The sequence below is a fragment of the Podarcis gaigeae genome (genome assembly GCF_964106915.1).
Source record: "Podarcis gaigeae genome assembly, chromosome: 15".
NCBI classification, from domain to species: Eukaryota; Metazoa; Chordata; class Lepidosauria; order Squamata; family Lacertidae; genus Podarcis; species Podarcis gaigeae.
The window spans coordinates 11,688,275-11,704,174 of record NC_139692.1 but is presented as its reverse complement, the minus strand read 5'-3'; the positions used below and the strand labels follow the sequence as shown (position 1 = coordinate 11,704,174).

General features: G+C 45.5%; 1 protein-coding gene across 6 annotated transcripts in view; it reads left to right on the top strand.

Annotated features, from left to right (window-relative positions):
* Positions 1–15,900, top strand: part of PKNOX2 (PBX/knotted 1 homeobox 2) — a 438,447-nt gene that overhangs the window by 279,434 nt on the left and 143,113 nt on the right. For all 6 annotated transcript variants that reach the window (XM_083713657.1, XM_083713654.1, XM_083713659.1 and 3 more), the window contains one exon: positions 13,918–14,026. In XM_083713657.1, the coding sequence (XP_083569783.1) occupies positions 13,943–14,026 (84 nt within the window). In that variant the 5' untranslated portion in view covers positions 13,918–13,942. The remainder of the gene's footprint in view (positions 1–13,917; positions 14,027–15,900) is intronic.

Genomic DNA, 15,900 nt, shown 5'->3' with positions numbered 1-15,900 from the left:
GTATTGCTCAATATTACCCTTGAAGAGATGTATACATTGGAGCCTATTCAGCTGAAAACTAAATTTTACTGCAGGATTCTGCAGGGAAAAGGGGTTCTCTCCATGCAAGGAAATTGGTTTTTCCTCTATTTTTCACAATGCACCAATAAGAGAACCCAAAGGAATGTAGAATTCTGTCCGTTGCATTAACTTATAGATTTCTGTCCCCAGAAACATCCATCCAACCCCCGTTCTCTTTCATTTGATACTGGCTTCCTCTGCAGCTTCATTTCCCTGCCTCCCTGTGTAATGTATAACCAAGTAGATAAGAAATAATAGTAGTCTGGCTTTTAGCTTCCTCTTTCCACATAAATATTTTTTGGTTTGGTTTGGTTTTTTGCTCGGTTTTCTTGAGCTCCATCTGCACTATACATCTTAAGCACTATTATAACCCTTTAAGCAGCCATGGCTTCTCCCCAAAGTATCCTAGAGCTGTAAAAATAAAAATAAAAATAAAAATAAAAATAAAAATAAAAATAAAAAATTTATAGCCCACCCATCTGGCTGGGTTTCCCCTGCCACTCAAAATATTAAAATACAATAATTCATCAAATATTAGAAGCTTCCCTAAACAGGGCTGCCTTCAGATGTCTTCTAAAAGTCCGATAGTTGTTTATTTCCATGACATCTGGTGGGAGGGCGTACCACAGGGTGGGTGCCACTACCGAGAAGGCCCTCTGCCTGGTTCCCTGTAACCTCGCTTCTCTCAGTGAGGGAACCGCCAGAAGGCCCTTGGCGCTGGACCTCAGTGCCCGGGCTGGACGATGGGGGTGGAGACGCTCCTTCAGGTATACTGGGCTGAGGCTGTTTAGGGCTTTAAAGGACAGCACCAACACTTTGAATTGTGCCCAAAAACATACTGACAGCCAAGGTAGGTCTTTCAGGACTGGTGTTATGTGGTCTCGGCAGCCACTCCCAGTCACCAGTAATTAGTTAAAGATGCTTGGAGTTGTTAAGAGGACCCTTTGTCCTCACAGAGCTGCAGTTCCCAGAGTTCCCTGGGACTGATTATTAAATCACTCTGGGAATTGTAGCTCTGTCCCCTAACAACTCTCAGAACCTTGAACAAACTACAGCTCCCAATATTCTTTTGGGAGCAAGCCATGACTGTTTAAAAATGATATCACCGTGCTTTGAATGTATAATGCAGGTGTCACATTCCTCTTCTTTGTCAGGATCACATCCCTCCCCACTTACAAAACATAAGAAGATTGGGGGGGGGCACCAAATTGCTGGAGGGGAGTTCTGCTCCTTGCTTTCCAAAAGCGACTTGAGTTACAAGTTATTCTTCTAGAGTTCTAAAGAGCAAAATATTTGAAAAGTTCACTTAGTGATGATAAAGCCTTTCTAGATTTCCCAGAGACCAGCATACAATATTCTAGTATCAGAGACAGTATGCTACTGAATGCCAGTTGCAACTGATCACAAGTGGGAGAGAACTGTTGCCCCTGCCCTGCTTTTAGGGTTGGGGGTGCAGATTAGGGTTTTTTTTTCTTTCCCATTTTAATGAGAAACTACCAAATTCGCTCTTCTTGAACTAATGCGCAAAGTGAAACGTGAACTATCCTTTGAAATTTGCACTCCTCCAAATTTTGCAATGCAGTTCTCCGGCCCAAAAACCGGAAGTACCAGAATGGGTTACTTCCTGGTTTTGGCCGTCACGCATGTGCAGAAGCACTAAATCGTGCTTTGAACATAATAATAATAATAATAATAATAATAATAATAATAATAATAATAATAAATTTTATTTATATCCCGCCCTCCCCAGCCGAAGCCGGGCTCAGGGCGGCTAACAACAATCAAATAATCAAACAGTCAAATAATCACACATTCTAAAAATATTTCATTATAAAAATTAATTAAAATCAAATTGATGGCAACCGATTAAGCAAAATTCTGTGCAGGTTGCCAGAGAGGGAGTCAGGCTGCGCCCTGACCAAAGGCCTGGTGGAACAACTCTGTCTTGCAGGCCCTGCGGAAAGATGTCAGGTCCCGCAGGGCCCTAGTCTCTTGTGACAGAGCGTTCCACCAGATTGGAGCCGCAGCCAAGAAGGCCCTGGCTCTAGTTGAGGCCAGCCTGACCTCTCTGAGGCCTGGGACCTTGAGGATGTTATTATTTGCAGACCGTAGGTTTCTCTGTGGGGCATACCAGGAGAGGCGGTCCCGTAGTATGAGGGTCCTAGGCCGTATAGGGCTTTAAAGGTTAAAACCAGCACCTTAAACCTGATCCTGTACTCCACCGGGAGCCAGTGCAGCTGGTACAGTACCAGATGAATGTGATCTCGCAGCGAAGACCCCCTAAGGAGTCTCGCCGCGGCATTCTGCACCCGCTGGAGTTTCTGGGTCAGTCTCAAGGGCAGCCCCACGTAGAGCGAGTTACAATAATCCAGTCTGGAGGTGACCATCGCATGGATCACAGTGGCTAGGTCAGGGCGAGAGAGATAAGGGCAGAAGCGCCGAATCGCAACCTGCGCATGCGCAGATGCGCTGCTGCGGGTTGTGAATATGCATCGCGCACGGATCACGTTCGCAACCCAAGCATCCCCTGTACAGTGGTACCTCCATTTAAGAACAGCCCTGTTTACGAACTATTCGGTATAAGAACTCCGCAAAACCAGAAGTAGTATCCCGGTTAGCAAACTTTACCTTAGTCTATGAATGGAAGCCGGACGGTGGAAGGGCACTGGTGGTGGGAGGCCTCATTAGGGAAAGCGCACCTCGGTTTAAGAATGGCTTTGGTTTAAGAATGGACTTCCGGAACGGATTAAGTTTGTAAACCGAGGTACCACTGTACATACAGAAATGCCTAAGATTATGGAGAATTGTTTGCAGGAATGAGTATAGATGCTGAAATCATACAATGGTGTGTTCAATAGGAGAAATGCACACTAAAATGCTGACAAATTTTCATGAGGAGCTTTGTGTTGCTTTTTAACTGCAAGTGGCTGTGGAAATATGAAAAACTGAATTTAAGATGGAAAAGTGAGAAATTGGAAGAAACTGAAATTGAAACATTTTTCCACCTCTACCTCCTTTTGGACTTCCCAGAGACATCTGCTTAGTCAGTTATGGGACACAATGTACTGAACTAGATAGACTTTTACTCTGATCTGGCCTGGCTCTTTCTATTTATTTATATTTTATTCATTAAAAAATAAGTATAAATCATGTAAAATATATCAATGCAGAGCAGAAAATACCATAAAACAATACAAATGTTCTTAATGTTGTTGTTTTTTTTAAATTCTACAAAAGATCCTGGACAGCAGATGTTTCTTCAACATCATCCTTTTATTTGCATGCCTGAAGTGGCTCCAAACACATCAGATGAATGGTAATAAATATAACAGTTCAAAAAGCATAGTAGGAACAATTACAAGTAGCCATATCAGTAGGTAAATAAATGAAAACTATTGATCAATCCATGAAACATATAAAACTGACCTAATCCAACTGCTTAAAATAAATCAGGAGACAAAGCCTTTCACAGAAATAAAAATGCAATATCGATCGATTTAATAAATATCTGTACCGCCCTCTGACAATAAAACTCTTCCTAAGGCGGTTCACATAAAATTCAACCATCAATATGTCAGCCTTTGCAATTTCCCTGTGCGGAAGGTTCGAACAAGAGGCAGGTAGAACTCAAGGTGAGGAATGTTACAGATAGGTAGCCGTGTTGGTCTGCCATAGTCAAAACAAAAAAAAATTCCTTCCAGTAGCACCTTAAAGACCAACTAAGTCAGTTCTTGGTATGAGCTTTCGTGTGCATGCACACGAAAGCTCATACCAAGAACTAACTTAGTTGGTCTTTAAGGTGCTACTGGAAGGAATTTTTTTTGTTTCAAGGTGAGGAAATTAGTACCCAGGGAAAAAAGAAAGTACAGAAATCATAGTTTAAAAGTAAAGGAACTCAAAAGTTCAAGATGTTACAAAGCTGTTAGCTAATCCCCCCTATCACCACGTAGTTTTATTGACCCATGCCTAAAAGCCTGAGGGCATCTCCTATAGACAGGGCATCTTCATAAGCCCGCCCCGCAAATTATATTTAAAAAGGACTAAAGAGGCCAAAAATCTTACAGTATAGGGCGAGGAATTCCCCCTTGTAAGACCATCAGAATTTAAACTGGAAAATGCAGTTATTCTGGTCATTTGATGTGACTAACTCTGGGATTGTACACTTTCAGTTGTGGGCAGAACCTGTGACCCTCCCAACATTGTTGGACTCCAACTCCCATCATCCTCAACCAGCATGCATGATCAGGGATGATGGGAACTGTGATCCCACAATAACTTGAATGCCACAGGTTTTCTGCATCTGCTTTGACTGTTCAATTGGCATTGGCACTTAATGCCTTCATTTCATATTAAAAGCTGACCTCTAGTGATACAACAAGTGGGGGGTGTTTTTCAGCACGAGGGCCACATTCCCTTCTGAGCAGCATCCTGGGGGCCACATGCAAGTGGTGGGCAGTGTGCTGGTCCTGTGGGTTACCCGAGAAGCAAGGTCCAAGTCCGGTCTGTGGTCAAAGGTGCAATGTGGAGGCAGTGTGTAGTAGCTGAAGCTGGGTGCAGGGCAGCGAGTCTGGTGAAGTCAGGAACAGGCTTTCAAGCAGGGAGCCAGGGCGGGTCAGGAGCTCAGGCAGGAAAGCAGGACAGGGTTCAGGCAGGAACTAAAAGGTAAAGGTAAAGGTACCCCTGCCCGTACGGGCCAGTCTTGCCAGACTCTGGGGTTGTGCGCCCATCTCACTCAAGAGGCCAGGGGCCAGCGCTGTCCGGAGACACTTCCGGGTCACGTGGCCAGCGTGACATCGCTGCATCTGGCCAGAGCCAGAGCCGCACACGGAAACGCCGTTTACCTTCCCGCTAGTAAGCGGTCCCTATTTATCTACTTGCACCCGGGGGTGCTTTCGAACTGCTAGGTTGGCAGGCGCTGGGACCGAACGACGGGAGCGCACCCCGCCGCAGGGATTCGAACCGCCAACCTTTCGATCGGCAAGTCCTAGGCGCTGAGGCTTTTACCCACAGCGCCACCTGCGTCCTCAGGCAGGAACTAGCAACCCACAATGTTGCTCCCGCAACCTGGGACTGGGGCTGGCTGGTTTTTATCTGCCCCGAGGCATAAGGCAGCCCTGATCCTCTGGTGACTCGCCTCTCCTGGCCTGGAGTTGAGCACTCCTTCCTCCTGCGGGAACTTAGTTCTCTCTGCCTCTCTGTCCTGAGCCTCTGCAGCTCAGGAGAGGCTGGAGGGTTACTGGACCCAGAGGCAACCTCAGCTTCCTCTGATGGGGCTGAGAGTGGAGCACCTGCAAGCAATGGGTCCTCCATCACCTCAGGAGCCAGAGCAGACTCAGCTGGTGCCTGCACCTGAGGATCCAGCACAGGCGAGGACCCTTCAGGCTCATGCCCCAGCCCCAGCTCAGCTGGTTCTGGAGGCGAGAAATCCTGTGCAGGCTGGGATCCCTCAGGTTCAGCATCCGAGTCAAAATCCCAGGCCATCACAGGCAAGGACAGAGAGAAATGTAAGACTGCTGAGGGGTGTGGCTTAGGGAGAGGGGGTGTGGCCAAAGAGGGGGTGTGGCCTAGGGTGAATCCCAAGGGCCAGCCAGAGAGACCTGGGGACCATGTTTGGCCCCCAAGTGTGAAGTCCTCCCCACCTTATGTAATAAAATAAGTTAGGGGGTGAAGGCTGAATCCCAGACAGAAAGGCAGCACAAGCTTCTTTTCCTGTTCCGCATTAGAGAAGCACCTGAAACTGGAAAGAAAACACATCTGGAGTCCCAGAAACTCCAGTGGGTGCAAAATGCTGCAGTGAGGCTCCTCACGGGGTCTCTGCCATGGGAGCGTATTCACCCAGTGCTTTTCAAGCTGCACTGGCTCCCGGTGGACTACAGGGTCAGATTTACGGTGCTGGTTTTGACCTCTAAAGCCCTTCATGGCCTAGGACCCTCATACCTACAGGACCACCTCTCCCGGTATGCCCCACAGAGAGCCTCAAGGTCCATAAATAGCAACACCCTAGTGGTCCCTGGCCCTAAGGACGTTAGATTAGCTGCAACCAGAGCCAGGGCCTTTTCAGCACTGGCTCCAGTCTGGTGGAACGCTCTGCCTCATGAGACCAGGGCCCTGCGGAATCTGACTTCTTTCTGCAGGGCCTGTAAGACAGAGTTGTTCTGCCTGGCCTTTGGCTTGGAGCCAATTTGACTCCCTCCCCCTCTTTCTTTTTTCTTTTTCCTTTCTCCTCCTGTGATCAGGCTGCATTTTAATATTTTAATGTTTCAATATTTTAATGTTGTATTTTAATCTTGTTTTTAAGTTGTAATCATTCAACTTGTTTTTATTATTGCTTGTTAGCTGCCCTGAGCCTGGCCTTGGCTGGGGAGGGCAGGGTATAAATAAAATTTTATTATTATTATTATTATTAGCAAAAGCTAGCAGGGAGCCTGGGGACGCGGGTGGCGCTGTGGGTAAATGCCTCAGCGCCTAGGGCTTGCCGATCGAAAGGTCGGCGGTTCGAATCCCTGCGGCGGGGTGCGCTCCCGTTGCTCAGTCCCAGCGCCTGCCAACCTAGCAGTTCGAAAACACCTCCGGGTGCAAGTAGATAAATAGGGACCGCTTTTTAGCGGGAAGGTAAACGGCGTTTCCGTGTGCGGCTCTGGCTCGCCAGAGCAGCGATGTCACGCTGGCCACGTGACCCGGAAGTGTCTCCGGACAGCGCTGGCCCCTGGCCTCTTGAGTGAGATGGGCGCACAACCCCAGAGTCTGGCAAGACTGGCCCCTACGGGCAGGGGTACCTTTACCTTTTTATAGCAGGGAGCCTGTGTACAAGCTTTTGCATACAAGGCCAAACCGATCTGCGCTGCCCAGAGGAAACCTGTGGTTCTCCACAATTAAGCTGAACGTAGTAGCTTGAAGCTGCTCTGCTCACTGGAGCAACTTTCCTCCCACTTCTTCTCCTGGCTTCAAGGAGAGTAAGCAGCTGTGGGGATTTCAGAGATGCTGGGTTAAGGGAAACAGGAAAGGGGGAAAAACAGGAAAGAATCTTGAGGCAGTCTAAAGAGTAACAAATTAATTATGGCATAAGCTTTCCGCAGATACATGAAGTGAAATCCTGAACTGACATGTTTACCTAGGTGTAAATGAGAGAGGTGAACGTAGTGGTTGGGATTAAATGGTAATGAAATGCAAAAAGTTTGTGACAATCCAATTATAGGAGTTATATGCAAAATAAGCACTGTGACCCTTCGCAAGAGCAGTAATTGGTGATGACATAATCGTCTTAGCATTGCTAAGTGAATCAACAGCTTTAATAGGACAAGAAACCATGGTCTCCATTCACCCCCCAAACAGGTATAACTGAACTTCTTGTTAAGTTGTAATACAGCAGCTTGATCACAATTTGATAAAGTGTAATTTGGTGACTAGTTGTTTCTTTAAGCTATTAGATTTATATCTGGGTGTCAGGAACCAGCATCAAAGCCCCAGTAGGAAACCTACTGTCAGTCCTTGCAGCTGTTTACCTCCTTGCTATCATTCTAAAACATTGTTATAAGCATGTAGTAGCAAACTCCCATAGTCCCCTGGGCTTTTGTGTTCCTGCACACTATTACTCAGGGTATTGGTGTAGCTGATGAAGGGAAGGAGAGGAAAGTGTTGTGCTGAGTGAGGCTGATGGGAAGTGTAGTCCAATACATCGGAAGGAGACTAAGTTGGTGAATAATAATAATAATAATAATAATAATAATAATAATAATAAATTTATTATTTATACCCCGCCCATTTGGCTGAGTTTCCCCAGCCGCTCTGGGCGGCTTAAAATCAAGTGTTAAAAACAATACATCATTAAATATTAAAAACTTCCCTAAACAGGGCTGCCTTCAGATGTCTTTTAAAGAGAAGATAGATGCTTATTTCTTTCACATCTGAAGGGTGGGTGCCACTACCGAGAAGGCCCTTTGTCTGGTTCCCTGTAAAGGTGAAGGTTGTTAGGGGTTTTAATGACCAAATCAACACTTTGAATTGAGCCTGAAAACAAACTGGAAGCTGGTGGAGATCTTCCAACACTGGTCGAATATGTTCATGGCCCTTGGTCTTTTAACAAGCTGATTTCTTGTGTTCTGCACCTGTTGAAGTTTCTGGGTGTTTTCAAACTCGGGGTTCTTAGGAGCCAGCCCTTGATAGCCCAAATCCTAAACATTCCTACTTGGAAGTAACTACCACAATGTTCAGTGGGACTTTCATCCTTCTTAGTCAGCTGAGAGTTGCGGCATATGAATAGCCGTTATCTTCACTTAGAGCTATGTGGGCTTGTGGCCAAGAATTCATTAGTGCTGTATTAACTAGAAATGAATTAAACTCTAAAGAATTTGTGCCTTAAAAAAGAAAAGAAAGAAAGAAAAATGCTCAACGGATAAAATTAGGCCTTGGAATGAAACTCTGTTTTGGATAAGAACAGTTCAACCTCTTTTTATTTTTTATTTTTATAATGTCAGGATGTAGAACTGCTCTTTGAGTAATTCCCAGAGAGGTAGCTATGATAATCTGTTGCAGGGAAGGGTGGGTAGGAAGAGTCTTGTGGCATCTTAAAAGACGAAGGACGGTATCCAATGTCCATGTTCCATTGGCACTATGATTTATGATTGTGCCAAGGAAATGTTAGCCACATGGCCTCCCCAAATCTGCTCTGGAGACTTGGTGGAAAACCCAGAGTGTAACTGGGAGAAACAGGGGAATGAGAGAGCTAACAGAATGAGTGATTAAAAACTACTTTGTATACAATCCTAATAAATTTACTATGGCATAAGTTTTCATGGAGCCAGAGTCCACTTCAGTAGATGCACTAAACTTCATGTGTGTGATGAAGAGGACTCTAGTTCACGAAACCTTGTGCCACAATAAATGTCCTCATTTTTTAGGTCCAGGATGTAGCTGCAAAGATCCTGGTGGGTGCCTGCCCTTGGGATCATGTTACACCGACCCTGCAAAAGTTGCACTTGCTTCTGAGTACAATTCAAAGTTTTGGGATTACCTTTAAAGCCCTAGATGTCTTAAGTCCAGAATACCATAGGGATCACTTCCTTTCAGAGCACCCTGCCCATTCCTTAAGATGAGAAGCAGAAACCTTTCTCCATGTCCTGCCAAAGATGGAACCATGGCTGGGTGGGATTAGAAACAGGGCCTTTTTGGTGGCTGCATCCAGCTAATGGAGCAGCTTGCTCCGTGGTGTGTGGCTGGCTCTATCATCCCTCAGCATATTTGAAGGTTCTTTAATTCCAGCAATCTTCTGTTTTATGAAGCAGACAATGCTTGGGGGGGGCAGTTTTTTAAAAAATACCAGCTGACTATGCCTCTCTTTTTTTACTTGCTCATATGACATTGTAATTTTTAGATGATTGATGTAAGCTTCCTTGAGTGGCGCCACCCTAAATAAGTATATAGGGTGCCGCAACACTTTACTAGTTTTGCTCAGAATAATTGTAATTTTTTCTTCTTCTGCCCTGCTTGCATGTTCCCACAAACTTGTATGTTCCTACAAACTTTGGATCCTGTAAATCAGAGTTTGCTCTACAGATGTTGTGGGACTCCTAGCTCCCATCTGCCTCAACCAGCATGGCTCTAAGCGGAGGAGAATGCAACATTCACACATGATACAGTCATTGATTTAAGCAAACATTTGCTCCACTGCTAGGGAGATGGTGTAGATCTGTTGTTTTGCCTACCCTGAGTGTCTTGAGGCTTCACAATTAGTCCTGGTTTATTTTTCTCAGGGGGGAGGGCCTGTCGTTAATTCCGGCGTTTGAGGATACACCTCTCAGATGCTCACAGAGCAATTATCATGATGCAGAGATTAACTCATTGGTGCTCTGAGGAAGGCTCAGTGCCATTTAATGGAATGTTAATTGGTCTAATGGGTTTAATGTCAACAAGATCTAATGAATGCTTCTCTAATGAGCCCATTGTTTTTCAAGCCTGTTTTCAAAATGTACTTTATTAATAATAATCAAAACCATTCCGTCATCTAAGGCATAAAACAACACCAAAGCTATGAAAACTTCAGGATTCAGTGGGAGGAGGGGAGGTCAAAAATAGCAGCGCAAAAATAGAAGACCCAACAACCATTTTTTAAAAAAGAAACATAATTCGCAAGTCATGTGAGGACCAGGCATGGCAGGAGAAGTTGCACTATAAGGAATTTAAGGAGAGTCCTGCTAGCTCACTCCAGTGATGCCTAGGGCCATTTGGGATTGGTAGGCTGGCAGGTGGGCAGGTCAGCAGAAGGTGGAGTCAGAGCCAATGGCAAGCAGGGTGTCCTGGGCCAGAAGTCGGCTTCACCTGCTGAGCCTGAAAGAGCATAAGGCGAAGTGACTCCACCTGCTGTTGATCAGCCTTCTTGCTCCTGATGAGAACCAGCTGGCTCCAGCTTTCTTAAGCAGGGTTTCCAGTCTCCTTCAGTTGCTGCCAGCCATGGCGGAGCTCAGTAGAGGGAGAAGCCAGCCAGCCAAGACTCAGGGGGATACGTGCTAGGAGGCAGAGTCCATATACAAGGTCCATTCCAGTCCTATTGTTGTTGTTTAGTCATTTAGTCGTGTCCGACTCTTCGTGACCCCATGGACCAGAGCATGCCAGGCACTTCTGTCTTCAACTGCCTCCCGCAGTTTGGTTAAACTCATGCTGGTAGCTTCGAGAACACTATCCAACCATCTCATCCTCTGACGTCCCCTTCTCCTTCCCAACATCAGGGTCTTTTCCAAGGAGTCTTCTCTTCTCATGAGGTGGCCAAAGTATTGGAGCCTCAGCTTCAGGATCTGTCCTTCCAGTGAGCACTCAGGGCTGATTTCCTTAAGAATGGATAGGTTTGATCTTCTTGCAGTCCATGGGACTCTCAAGAGTCTCCTCCAGCACCATAATTCAAAAGAATCAATTCTTCGGCGATCAGCCTTCTTGATGGTCCAGCTTTCACTTCCATACATCACTACTGGGAAAACCATAGCTTTTACTATACGGACCTTTGTTGGCAAGGTGATGTCTCTACTTTTTATGATGCTATCTAGATTTGTCATTGCTTTTCTCCCAAGAAGCAGGCGTCTTTACATTTCGTGGCTGCTGTCACCATCTGCAGTGATCATGGAGCCCAAGAAAGTAAAATCTCTCACTGCCTCCATTTCTTCCCCTTCTATTTGCCAGGATGTGATGGGACCAGTGGTCATGATCTTTGTTTTTTTGATGTTGAGCTTCAGACCATATTTTGCGTTCTCCTCTTTCACCCTCAATATAAGATTCTTTAATTCCTCCTCACTTTCTGCCATCAAGGTTGTGTCATCTGCATATCTGAGGTTGTTGATATTTCTTCCGGCGATCTTAATTCCAGCTAGGGATTCATCCAGCCCAGCCTTTTGCATGATGAATTCTGCATATAAGTTAAATAAGCAGGGAGACAATATACAGCCTTGTCGTACTCCTTTCCCAATTTTGAACCAATCCGTCGTTCCATATCCAGTTCTAACTGTAGCTTCTTGTCCCACGTAGAGATTTCTCAGGAGACAGATGAGGTGATCGGGCACTCCCATTTCTTTAAGAACTTGCCATAGTTTGCTGTGGTAAGGTCGGAAATATCTCAATTCACGTAGTCAGATGATCTGGGGGTCAAGAAAGCCGAGGGTCCAAGGTCATGAGAAGCAAGAAGCAGCAAGGTGTGGTCAGGAAGTACGAACGTGCCAAGCTCTAGACCAGTGTTTCTCAACCTGTGGGTCCCCAGATGTTGCTGGACTACAACTCCCATCATTCCTAGCCAGAATGACCAGTGGTCAGGGATGATGGGAGTTGTAGTCCAACAACATCTGGAGACCCACAGGTTGAGAACCGCTGCTCTAGACTCAGTGTAATTAAGAAGGCAGGCCTGCGGGGGCTGGCTGAGGGCAGGCTGAGGTTGGTGGTGCAGTGCCCCATTTTCCCAAATGGGCCAACCTCCACTAGATCACACCATAGGTCCATCTCATCCAGCATCCTATTCCTTGTAGTTAGCCAACTAGATGCCCTCTGGGAAGCAAGGAATGAATGCCAGCCCTCTCTTGCAGCTTCCCTCCACAAGTGGTGTTCAGAGTCGTACTGCCTCTAACAAGGAGGGCTTATTTAGCCATCAAGCTTCCGGAGCCCTGAGGTCCACATCTGCCAGGGCTTGATCCTGCATTAGTTCTTTCTCCATCCATACATTGGTGCAGCTTGCTTCCCATTATCAGAACAGAAACAGGTAAGCAAAATGCCACCCATGAATCATGGTGCCACAGGGTAGCCAAATGTCCTGAAGAGCTGTTGGAGAACAGTCCTGTGTTTGAAGGAGTCTTCTGCTTGAAAGACTGCCTAGTCCAAATCCAGATTGAAGATCAAATGCCCTAAGAAAGAAGCCAGGATGTACTAGCACCTGGACAAGGAGACTGAACAGGCACCAAGGTCAGCTCATCAACATCCACCAACATCCACACAAATGTTGTCTCCACTCTGAACCTTTGCATTCAATGTGAAGGTGGATTGTGGATATGTCTAGAATCCACCCCATGATCCGGAACCCTCTGTTACCAGAGTTCCTCATTCCTCACTTAAAATCCCCCTTCAAAGCTTAGTGCCAAATGCAAAAGGCCTGAAGTAGAGCTTAAGTGCATGCGGACATTATGGGGCTGGGTCTCCACTTGAAGCCCACATGTGTTTGCCCTCAATGTATGGACATGCTCAGGTTCTGGATTCATGACTGAGACTGTGTGGAAATAAGGAACCTTTCACCACTTTTAACAAAAGAGGGCATAGAGCTACACCAGCTAAAATTAAACTTTGAGTCAGCAAGAGTAGATAATTTAACACGGGATCTTGAGGGAATAATCTGAAGAGTTTTGGTACCCTAGATATTAATTAGAACAGACCTTGGAAGCCAGTGAGAATTCTTCTTTGTTGATGAAAGACAATAAAGACCTGATATTTTATTCTGCCATCATTCTGCTGAAAAAAGATCAGAATGAGTAATTTGTGGGTCTCATCCAAATATTTTGGGATGTTTTTCACTTGCTTACATGGTACACAGTCAATGACTCACAGCTGAACAAGCAAACGGATTTTGCTGAATAGCCTTGCATTTGAGGTAGAATCATAGAATTGTACAGTTGGGCAGGGACCCCAAGGATCATCTAGTCCAGCACCCCGACATGCAGGAATCTCACATCTGCCTGCAGAAGAAATCTGCAGTGTGGTGTAGTGGTTAAGAGCAGTGGACGAACCGGGTTTGTGTCTCCACTCCTCCACATGCAGCTGCTGGGTGACCTTGGGCTAGTCATACTTCTCTGAAGTCTCTCAGCCCCACTCACCTCACAGAGTGTTTGTTGTGAGGCAGGAAGGGAAAGGACTCCTTCGTGTAGTAATAAAACGGGATATCAAATCCAAACTCTTCTTCTTCTTCTTTTAAATTAGACTAAATTTGGACTGTTACCTGTAGACGTGTCCTCATGATGGTAGGCAGAGAGCATTTGCTGTGTGAGTTTTGCATACCTTCCAAGGGTCAGCTGCTCCTAAGAGCCACCAGCAGATGTTGACATTATTCTTTCTTCTTCCTCTGACGTTTCATGATGGGTTAATTTGGTGTAGCTGAGAGTGGGGCACTCAGGGCAGGACTTTTAGGCAGATTTACAGGGTTCCTACTCAGCAGAGAGAGCAGGAGGGCACTCAGACACAATTTATCATATTCGCCATACATGTTACTACACAACTCCAGTCATTACCTCATGACACCACCGTCGGTTGTCTTCCTGAGCTTTTTGCATGTGTGTCATGCTTCCTTCTGTCCTCTTCCTTCTGCGGTTCCTTAACCCAAGTTGAACTTTCTCCCACCAACAGGTTCTAGATGTGAATCAACCCCAGGATGCAACATGTCTCCCCAGCGCCAGCTCTGACAATGATGGCCACACAGACTGTGCCCCCTCCCCCTTATCAAGAAACCCAACAGGTGAGTGTGCTGTTAAACCCTTCCCCTCACCTCCTGCTGCCCCTTTAAAACATTCCTACAGCAACGTTTCAGCGGAAGAAAAGAGCAGAAAAAGTGGTGTGTGCGCTTCTGCATGCATGCATTTATTTACATGTATATTTGTATCCTGCCATTCTGCTCTAAGCATAAGGCCTCCAGGATGCTGTCTTAATAAAATTAGTCACAAAAAAAGGAGTATGTACACACACACACACACACACACACACACACACACACACAAATGCACATTTCTGAATTCTTATTCCAGGTAAGGAAGAGGCATTATAACACATTCCAGAACGGCAAAAGCACTCAAGGGGTGTGTGGCCTAGTGAGAGATGGCCGATGGGAAAGGGGCGTGGCCTGGGAATCATAGAATCATAGAGTTGGAAGAGAGCACGAGCGTCATCTAGTCCAACTTCCTGTAATGCAGGAATTCATTGCCCAACATGGGGCCCAAACCCGCAACCCTGAGATTAAGAGTCTCATGCTTTACTGATTGAGCTATTCCACTCATAGCATCCCCAGGACCTGACAGAGAGACCTTGAGGACTGGATGTAGGCTGTGGGACTCCTGTCTTGGGGTTGGTGGCAGGGCAGGAATAATTGCCTTCACTCTGATTGGATTTGGAACTGGGCATTGCATGGCATCACTTGGAAGCCATTCAATGTGAGAGCAGGGCTTCCTGTAAGGGTTTCGTGAGCCGGGGGGAAACCCAACGCCTACCACCAGCCACAATGCCTGAATAGACATTGCTTCTGGCTTCCCCCAGTTTTGCCAAAATGGCCTCTCTATTTTGCCACTTGGCAACTTTGTAGGAGGTTGGGATGGAATCAGACTCGGCACTAGCATAAAATCTCTTTGTAACTCTATTACTGCCAAATGCCAAGTGGAACTGTACTAGGGAAAGAAGGAGGAGGTTATCATCTTGTGATTTGGAGTGAAGTGTATGTCAAGTATCGTCGCTCAGCGTCGAAGGAGTTCTGCTTTGCTTTTCTGGCTAGGTCTGCTGTTGTGAATGCCAATTGCCAAGTTCATCCAATAAAGGCAAAGTCCCTCCCCAGCACCACCATGAAATGGAGTGCTTAAGCACTCTTTAAACAACACTCCACTTTTTCAGGAGTGTTGTGCTTATTCAGGAGTTTCAGCAGGAGGAAATTCTCTTAATTTCAGAATGGTGCTTACCTATAAGGGTCCATGTCTGAATATAATAGTCCACCATCTTTTGTGTTTCTGTTCATAGCCGAGGGTGGTGAACAGATAAAAGGAAAACATTACCCACACATTTATTATCTACTTACACAAGTGGATTAATAGGTAGGAGTTTTAGAAACCTTTCAGTTACTTGAGAAATCAAATCTCATTCACCTTTGCAAGGGCTTGTTCATCTCTGTCACTTCTAAGTGTGCATTAAAAATAATAATAACGTAGTTATATATTAGATAAGAGACTGCAAAAGGCAATAGTTCTTTCTGATCTTTTCGCACTCAAGAATATGCTGATGCCATAGCTGGAGAATAAAAGATATAGAATGCTTGTAAATAATATAGAAAAGTTAAGTGCAACTTTAATCCAAAATAAGAATATTAAGATATAGTCAACATAGGCAAAATTGTTGAAATACAAAAACAAATTGACTTGATCCAGTGGGTCAGTGCCTGATCAACAACCTTATAAGACCAATAGATGACAATGAAATTTGTTGAAAGCCAAACATATTTCAGCCCAGCTGCTCCTCTTGTTGTTAAAATGGTAAAACAGTGGGGGGGGGGGGAATATATGTAACCTGGTCAGAGAGAATTCACCAGTGGGTTAGTCTGCCTAGATGAAGTGGTGAGCTAGCCAGCTTAGGGGA